At 34.3% G+C, this 10473-nt stretch overlaps 1 protein-coding gene across 1 annotated transcript; it reads right to left on the bottom strand.

Annotated features, from left to right (window-relative positions):
• Nucleotides 1-3912: 3912 nt before the first annotated feature.
• Nucleotides 3913-7596, bottom strand: LOC129959353 (uncharacterized). Its single transcript, XM_056072172.1, has one exon. The coding sequence runs from the start codon at nt 7594-7596 to the stop codon at nt 3913-3915; it is 3684 nt and encodes a 1227-aa protein (XP_055928147.1).
• Between the last annotated feature and the right edge of the window lie 2877 nt (nt 7597-10473).

Below are 10473 nucleotides of genomic sequence, written 5' to 3'. Positions count from 1 at the left end.
TAAGAAATACAAAAATTAATAAAAATAGGTATTCTTTCATGTTTTCTGTTTCATTTACAAAGTCCACAAACTTGTGTTACAGTTAATTTCATAATAATAACTAGCGAGCGTGTTCTGACTTCTACTTTCTCATACAGTTACACAATATTATTTTTCGTTTAGATTCGTAAAGCAGTAAAAAAAAAAAAAAAAAATCTGTTATACGTTTCCGACACCTTCTCTTGGAACAACTAGGCCCAAAATATGATCCATATTTATAATTTTGGTGTCAAGACGACATGTCTGAGCTTTAATACGCTTAACTCATCCTCATCTCTTCAACTAATTCTCATTCTATTCATCTTCTATTCAGCTAATTTTCAATCTATTCATCCTCACTTCATCTATTAATCGAAAAATCCCGTCCAAATTTAAGATAAATCTACAAAACTGATGTTCAAACTTCATATCGAATTTCAATCATATAGCTTACATTTTTTGAGTTGTCATATTCGCATAAAAGCAAATCTACAATATTCAGTTTGATTGATTTTGCCCAAAATTTTGGGAAAAATTTTCAATTTAAGTGCAAAAGCTATATATCAAATTTCATATTTTTAACTTGTTATGTTTTTGATTTATGGTGTTAACATATAGACTGATCACTAGGCAGATATGCATAAAATAAAAATAAAAAAAATTCCTAGTTCCGGAATGTTTACAGAGTGGATATTTTTTCAAATCAACTCAATCTGAAAATTGATTTTTTTTTACTACTTCAATTCTTTTTCTTTGTGCAATTCCTATAAGAGAAAGTGAATATATATTTTTATGTGTGCAAAACATTATTTGATAAAACAACCATGGAAGTTATTTAAATATTTTTTTACTCTTCCTTTCAAACAGATAATCCAATTTTTATGTTTTGCCAAGATTTGTTTGTCCAAGTCATGGAGAGCGTAGTGCAGTAGACCGAATAGAAAAACAGATAGCTGCATAGAAAGACCGTGAGAAGATACTCTTAGTTTGTATAATTTTAGAAAGGAATTTGTTGACTCAGCGTTTTAAATTCCACCGGAAAATGAGAAGTTCGCGAAACTTAGAAGTTAAAATTACAGTTCGAGTGATTAGAAAACTATTTTTAGAATATACGTAATTTGTAATTATTAAATACACGCATGTTTCATATTTTTTTTTTATTTCAGTACAGAATTAAAGAAATTCAATAGAGAAAGTAGAGAAAAAGGAAATAAGTAAAAACTCATTTCCAAACATCTGAAGTCTATTAAAAACCAATTTATTAATAATAAAATGTTATCAATCATTATAAAAAATGGTCATTCATAACAAAACATTTAATTCTAAGATTGTTTTTTTTTTAATATACTAAACTTTATTTGTTCAACTCTGTTTCAATCAATAACGTCTCGCATAGCAATACGTTTTAGTGATATAAGACCAAATATATTCGGTTAATTTGTTCTTAAAACATTAACGCTCATTTAAGTCCTTGAGACTTGTGTTATAAATGCTTAAATACACATTTCCCACCATTAATCTCTTTTAACAGGACACTGTCATTTAAAATGCAATTTATAATTTATCGCCCGACTTTGGGTAATTGGGTTTTGACCCTGAAATGATATTTTAGGTTCACTAATGAATGCACCAAAACAAAAACCAAAAAACAACAAATTTTGCTCTGAAAGCCAGAATAACTGTAGTCATTGGTAAAACTCGAATATTTTTACATATTGATTTTGAATGTCAAAAAGGATGATGCAATGTTTTGATTGTCAGTAAATACTAGAATGACACGAGTGGATTATAAATTAAAGAAAAGCTATAAATCGTACTACGATGTCAGCTGTCAATTCATTAACAAAAAAAATCCGGAAATACAAATAAAATTAACAAATTATTCTGGCAGTTATCTTTATCTTCTTTGTTTTAAATAGCCCGATTAGAATGTTGGGCTGTATTCCTTGACCTAGATTCTGAAACACTCCTGGAACAAGTTGTCGGGCCCAAGCATCTAGCTCGGAATTAATTGGCAGGGAGAAATTTTCTCTTTTATGATTCTGATCTAGGTTAGAATCCAGTGAAACGGGTTGTTCGAATCCCCTTTTACTCATTTGTTATGTACCAGCCTTGTTTGAACTTTTTTTAAAGAACAGTTGGCATTTCTAGCAGTGAAATACAATTCTGAGTCAAAAAAAGAAATTTCACTCTTTTGAAAGAAAATTTGAGAAGGATTTCGAAACCACCCAGTATTTATACGTGGGGTTAAATTATCTTTAATAGTTGTTATTAAATACAGGGTGTCCAAAAAGGTCGTTTAAAAACTTTAAAGATAGGTCAGGCGTATAGGAATAAGTCATTTTTACTATAGAACATGGGGTCGGAAACGCAAACGGCGACAACTGCAGAAAGACTTGTGTCAGTCAATCAAGTAAAAGAAAAGAATATGCAAGATAAAATGTATAAAGCAAGTTTAACAAAATTAAAATTTAAAATAACATCATCACACATAACCATATGCTGCATGAACAAGGACATGCGAAGCGTGTATAGCTTCAGACGGTTAGACCTTTGAATACTTACTTTAAATATTTCAAAAATGAGATATTGATACCATATCCTACTAGCCATTATCATATATATCATGCTGTGAACTATATATACGTATCTATCTGTCATGTTCCTAGCTATACATACATATTTGTCAGGGTACGAAATACATGCATTTCTGTCGTACTCCGAGATATACATACGTACCTGTCATATTGCGAGCTATACAAACATATACGTTAAGCTACGAACGTTACATCTATGTATAGCGAGATATACAAACATATACGTTAAGCTACGAACGTTACATCTATGTATAGCGAGATATACAAACATATACGTTAAGCTACGAACGTTACATCTATGTATAGCGAGATATACATACGTACCTGTCATATTGCGAGCTATACAAACATATACGTTAAGCTACGAACGTTACATCTATGTATAGCGAGATATACATACGTACCTGTCATATTGCGAGCTATACAAACACATACGTTAAGCTACGAACGTTACATCTATGTATAGCGAGATATACAAACATATACGTTAAGCTACGAACGTTACATCTATGTATAGCGAGATATACATACGTACCTGTCATATTGCGAGCTATACAAACATATACGTTAAGCTACGAACGTTACATCTATGTATAGCGAGATATACATACGTACCTGTCATATTGCGAGCTATACAAACATATATGTTAAGCTACGAACGTTACATCTATGTATAGCGAGATATACATACGTATCTGTCATGCTGCCGATTATGCATATGTAATTATTGTGCTACGAATGATACATACGCACTTGTCATTAGGCTAGCTGTGCATATGTATCTGTCAAGCTGCGAATGTTACATACTAATCCCTCATACAGCGAGATATAAATATGAATCTGTCATGTTACGATTTATGCATACGTAGCTATCATGCTACGAATGATACATACATATCTGTTATATTGAGTGCTGTAGAGACGTATCTGCCCAAGCTGCGAACGTTACTTTCTTTGTCGTGTACTCGCCTATGGTACACGGGTTCTTTTACTGTGATTGAAAAAAAACTACTCTCCTTGAAAAAATAACTATAACATTTATTTCTACGACAAGACAAGCTATTCTATATACATATTAAGTTTAAATGACTGCATTTCCGAAAGTAAACAGTTCAGAATCTTTTCAGCTGCTGATCACAACGCTGTTCCGTTTTTCAAGTTTTTCCAAGTTGTTGTTGTTTTCAATACGGAGTTGAGTTGTTACTCGCTTCGTCGAAGATTGCGGATTCACGCTACACTCCCACCTTTTAGGTTTTTCTTTTCAAGAAAACTCAAAATGTTCTTTAATACAAACAGTTCACAGGTCCAGTCGTTTGGGAGCTTGAATCTTACGGCCGAAACGGGTTTTCATGGTATTTAGATTTGGTAGAGACGTTTTGTCCGATTCTGGTAGCTTCTCAGGATGTTCAACATATTGCTGTTGTACTGTCTCTTCTTTCTCATCTTCAATTTCAGATGCTCTCATCTCTAGTAGATTCTCTACTGATGGCATTTGAATCTCAAGTGCGTAGAGACGCTGTACAGGTCTCAGAAATTCGCCGTTCTTCGTTTTTACTTTCACAAGACGAACTGAACCGTCCTTACCAGGGAATATTTCTGTTGTTTTCCCCAGAAGCCAATTGAGACGTTTTTGATTGGTTACTTCGACAGTAGCCACTTCTCCCACCTTGAAATCGTGGGTTTTTATCATTTTCTTGGTTTGTTGCCTCAACTGCCCCAAGTATTCCAGTCGGAATCGCTTTCTGAGATCTTCTTGCAGTTTACACCTATACAGTCGCCGCTTGCTAAAATACTCAGGAGATAGTTCCAAGTGGTCAAGATCTGGAATTCCATTTTTCCTACGTTCTATGAATAATGAAGATGCTGTTATAGGTTCCAAATCATCGTGTTCAGAAACATAGGTATTGGGTCTTGAATTTACGATGTCTTCGCAATCGCATAGAATCGTATTCAATTCTTCGTAACTCAGGCATGCTCGGCCTAGAACTTTCTTCAGAAGGTCTTTTACTAGGTCAATAAGGCGCTCCCACCATGGAGCTGATGGTGGTATAAATTTCCAAATATTTTCCTTCTTTTTCCTTTCTTCTTCACCTTGACTCAGCTTCATCCATCGAGGTATTTTGACCTCTGAAAGATTCTTTATACCCTTCAGCCAGTTCCAAAATCGTTTGGATAGACCTTCTGGCCGGCCATCCCATTTAAGTCCAAGATTCCAGAATTCTTGAAGCATAAACTTTGAAATGATGGTTACGGGAGAAGATATATCCAAAGGGTCAAATATACTCTGAGCCAAAGAAAGCAGATCTCTTTTAGTAAGAACCAGGTTTTCATCTTTCGGGCAGCAAGACGGAGTATCTTGTTTTAGATTCCAGTTTAAGCCCAATAAGGGTACAGCTTGGTGTTTATCGGGTTGATCGATAATTTCAAGTGAAGCATTTGATTGCCAGCCTCGTAGATTGAATTTTCCTAAAGACATCAACGCTTGCGATTCAACTATAAATTTATCTGCTTCATCTATATTCTTCAAACTGCAGACACAATTATCCACATAAAATGAACTCTTCAAAATTTTCGCACAGAGCTCTTCAGGGCCTTTTTCCAGATGCCAATTCAAAGTTGCCGCTAAAAGAAATGGACTACAGGTGACACCAAACACAACTCTACGAAATCTGTAGATTTTCATTCCCTTGTCTTTGGTTTTCCATAAAAATCGCAGATAATCCTTGTACCTCTCTCTGATTCTGATCTGGAGAAATGCCTTCTCAATGTCTGATGTTATTCCAACAGGAAATTTCCGGAAACGATTCAGTAGGGAAGGAACAAGTTCAATTAAATTAGGACCGCTTTCTAAGTAGGCATTCAGTGAGGGTGTACCCTTTATAAGTGCGGATGCATCGAAAACTGGCCTCACTTTCTTAATAATGCTGTTCTCTTTAAATACAGGCCTATGCGGGAGATAGTATACATTCAATTCCTTTTTATCTTCGATTTCTTCAATGACACCGTAAGCAATCCATTTTTTAAAGATATCTGCATATACTCCAACTCTCTCGGATTCTACAAGTATTTTATAAACAGAATAAAGTTGTTTCTCGGCCATTTGTCTGTTGTCAGGGAGCCGGAATGATTCTAACACCCAAGGTAAGGCGACTTCGTACCTCCCTTCCTCATCAATCGTCAGAGTGTTTCGAAAATAATCTGAAGTACCTTGATCCATTTCAGTCTTCTTTTTCGATTCAGGAGGATCAGTAATTCCAATGGCTTCTAACTTACATAAATCACTTATATTACAATCTTTTATAAGTAAGTTTGTTACTGTCATGCTTATAGAGTCTGAACTGCTTGGTGCTCTTCCCATAAGTGTCCAACCAAGCAAAGTCTCAGTGGCAGTTAATCCACAAGTTAAATTGAGGATTTTTCCAGTCATCAATTTTCCTGCTATGTCAGCACCAATAAGCAAATGGATTGTGGATGAAGAACAAGATGCTAAACATTCTTGATCTGTTAGATGAATTTTATTATCCTCTAATTCCTTTGACCAGAATCCGGTTGGTATCTGACAAATTTCGGCACAGATTTTCTCTTGATCAAATGCGTTAAAAGTGCAATGATAATTTTTGTTAAAATCACTTACAAAAATCTTGTATTCTGAATGTTTCTGGGGATTTTGCATCCCTCCAAACAACGTATGAATAAGAGTTGTTTCTTTTAATGCAGGATACTTCATTTTCTTAGCAGCTTCTTTCGTAATATAAGATTTCTGGCTTCCAGTGTCTATGAGGGCCCTCACAGCAAAATCCTGTGTTTCTCCTCGAAGAACCACGACCAGGGTTTGTAGAAACACACTTGTAGAACATGTGGGATTGGTCAATGTATTGAACTGTCCAAAATTGATTGAACTTTCCGTTGCTTCTTGAGAGTTAGAAGACTCAACGGTCTTTCTATCAGGGCACATCACAGCATGATGTCTTTGACCACAAATTCCACAATTCACTTGGACCCTGCATAGCTTTGACACGTGACCGTTACTTAGACATCTGAAACAGCAACCTCTTTTCTTCAATCGGTTCATTTTCTCACTTAAATCCAAATTTCGAGCAACATGACATTCTTTGGATTCATGATTGTTCTTGTCACAAAATGCACACTTCAAAACAGATTTTTGGTTTCCTGAAAAAAGTCCCGCAGCTGTCGGCAAGTCTCTTTTAATCTTTATATTTTTGTTATTTTCTTTCAAAGAGAAGCCTTCCATAGCAAGAGCTATCCTGTCCTCATTTTCAACTTCGTTCTTCAAAAATTTCATCAAACTTTCCAATCGAGATTCTTTTGTGTCATCTTTTTCATCCAATCCTCTATCATTTCTCCGCCAGGCTCTTAAAACTTCTTCACTTAAACAAAACTCAACCAAGGGAAACAACATGGCCGCATACTTTGCTGTAGTAACGCCAAGAGTTTCTAATGATCTCAGCTGGGTTTCAAGTCGATCATAAACAGTTGATAATTCAACATGTTTCTCTTTTAGATTAAATGCGAGTGTCAATTTTAACAATTCTCTAACGTAATATTCAACCAATAAATCATCTCTGCCGAATCTAGATTTCAGACAATCAATCGCCTTGCAATAATTTCCGGAGGTAGGGGGAAAACTTTCAACTAATTCCCTCGCTCTGGAATTCGGGATAGTTGCTTGGACTAAGTATTGAAACTTGTCGGTTTCATCGATATCGTTGTCTTCATCAATTTTTACGAATTGTCCCCAAAACGGCAGCCAATCTTTAATTTCCCCGCCAAATTTCTTCAGTTCCAAACGAGGCAGCTTGAATTTCCGCTTTTCACCGCCAACTGAAGATAATGTATCAGCGTTAACAGTGGGATTAGTTTTTCGATCCACTAATAAACTCATCCTTTTAAAATTGAGTGAATACTCATCTGCTGAACGAGATTCTTTTTCAATATCGTCTTCATTTATGTCTTCAGACATCAACAAAAGATTCAAAATATCTTCATTTAATTGCAAAAGTTCATTATTTTTCTCGCCAAGCAGCTGGAAGGTTGCCAAACAATCTAAATCATCTGCAATGTTTACTTCCGTTTTCGCTGACTCATCTAAATGATTAAACAATCTAGTAAATGCGGATCTAACTGTTTTTCGTTTAAGCTTTAAAGCTTCCATAATTTTTCTGAAACAGTTATTCTTCAAAGTATCGACAAATTTCTAATAACAAATAATTTATCGTCAAAAAAATTCACTTGCCTTTCGAATCGTTGATTTCAAATCACAGTCCTGTCGCGGACGCCATGTCGTGTACTCGCCTATGGTACACGGGTTCTTTTACTGTGATTGAAAAAAACTACTCTCCTTGAAAAAATAACTATAACATTTATTTCTACGACAAGACAAGCTATTCTATATACATATTAAGTTTAAATGACTGCATTTCCGAAAGTAAACAGTTCAGAATCTTTTCAGCTGCTGATCACAACGCTGTTCCGTTTTTCAAGTTTTTCCAAGTTGTTGTTGTTTTCAATACGGAGTTGAGTTGTTACTCGCTTCGTCGAAGATTGCGGATTCACGCTACATTCTTATTCCTCATTCAGCGAGATACACATAAGATCTGTCATGCTGCGGTATGTCAGGCTGATTACGTAACTATCGTGCTACGAATGATTACATACGGATTTGTCATGCTGCGGGAGATACAAATGTATCTACTGAGTTCAAACGTTTCTATTGATGCAATTCTTTTGCTTTGCTATTGTAAACTTCTTTTCCATTAAGCCTATACTGTACATAATATCTGGTGTGCCCGTTTCTTTTACTTTACTCCTTGAGAGAGAACCAACTTCACGTTTGCGACCCCATATTAAAGTGAAAAAAATATGTTTGTTTCTGTACGACTTACCCAACCGTAAAGTTTGTAAAAGATCTTTTGGAGTACAGTGCATATTTAAAAATGTATACCATTGATATTTTTTTCTACTTCATGTAAACAAGGAAATAGATATTTCATAAGTTCAGTTCGAAATCTCAATATATTATTAATAGAATAATAACCCCGAGAAATTGTTAAATTATAAAAAATTGTTCTAATTATAATTATTGATTGTTGCATAATACCAAAATTTTAGTCATTTGAATATTCATATATGGTATACATTGTTTTGATCGAATACAATCATTTTGAAAAATTAAAAATATCTTTTCTTTCCCGTTGTTGGAAACAATAGATTTCTAAATTTAATGAAATCAACTGCGACATTAAAATTTCATTTTCACATTTTATTTCCAAAATATATGCTTGAATCTAAACGCGCATATTTGCATTCAAATATGTATTGACAAATAAACTGAATAAATGAGTTTATGACAACAAGCAAGTTTAGAAATGTGTTTTCAGCAAACGAATATTTTTTTTCGGTTTAGGGTTCTTATTAATTGAGTTAACAGTATAAAATTTACAAAAAGAATTCATGTTATAATCTAAAATAAATATGTATATATTTTGAGCTTCAACTTCATTAAACTATCAAAATTCAATTTTAGTAAAGTGAAATTTCCCTATCAACGCATAAAAATATACCCTAAATCATTACATTTTAAATTAATAAGAATTGTTCAGAATGTATTTTTAAGTGATAAAAATGAAAAAAAAATGGAAAATGGAATGAAACAAAAATAACAAAAAACAAAACAAAATGAAAGGATTATTAAATTTCTCAATTAAATTTTTAAAAGATATATTAATTTTTAAGAATTATTCTAAAAGTATTTAATATAGTTAATATAGTTCTCAAATGTATACGAATGCAAAATTTAACCAGTGGGAGTGGTTCGGTCGAAATTTTTTCATGTACTCTTCACTCAAACTTTTATTCCCCTCTCCCAGCATAAAATTACAAACGAATACCTTGAATAAGGTCGCAAATATCTTGCATGGCATTAGCGAATAATTAAGAAACGTAGATCTTCGACGGGAATATTTTTATAGAATTTATGGTGCGGATATGCATTTTTGAGTTTTTTTTTTCGACAGATTGAATCAAAACTTGATACGGAACTACAATTATAGTCATGAGATGACGTTTCGAATTGTGGGCTGCGGTGGCCTGGTGGAAAGGTCTCGGCTCGTGAGCAATAGGGTTTCAGGTTCGAGATTCGATTCCACCAAAAGATCGTCGTGTTAGGGGGTCTGTTGCGCGTGAAATCCGTCAGGCCAAACGTTCTCCTGCTGGTGTGGTGAGGTGTGAAGAGGGGAGTGCCAGCTCAGGAGTCGTCTTGTCATCTGACCGCAGTTAATTACGAGGTCCGTCCGTCCCAAAATAGTCCTATTGTTGCTTTACAAAGGGACGTTGATAAAACTAAACACAACACATATCGAAATTCATTCCTTTAAGTCATTGTGTTTATAAACAATTATGTTCAGATGCATGCAAAGTACAGACCGATAGATGGTCAACCCTTCGACAGATTTAGTTCAAAATTCTGAAAAAAAAACATCTACATTTTAGATGCTAGACCTGTGCACCAAATTTCATTTATCAAGCTCTTTATGTTTCGTAGTTATTGAGTGTACTTCCTCGCAATGGATTTCATTCAAAATTTAACAGATATCTACATATTCGGTCTTAAGGGCCATATATCAAATTTCATCAGTATCTCTCATAGCATTTTTTAATTTTCGTGTTCACAGACAGACAGACACAATGGCAAAAAAATGTGTATTTTGTACTCAAAGAGGTCTGAAACATGGAAATTCGTGAAAATCTCGAGTTCGAATTTTTTGACGATTGCAATAAAAAAGGCAATTGCCCTTTCCATATGTTGATTAGTTGATGAAAATTAAAGGGAAGGTTATTT

Source organism: Argiope bruennichi, chromosome X1 (genome assembly GCF_947563725.1).
Source record: "Argiope bruennichi chromosome X1, qqArgBrue1.1, whole genome shotgun sequence".
Taxonomy (NCBI): Eukaryota; Metazoa; Arthropoda; class Arachnida; order Araneae; family Araneidae; genus Argiope; species Argiope bruennichi.
This window is presented reverse-complemented; position numbering and strand designations above follow the sequence as displayed.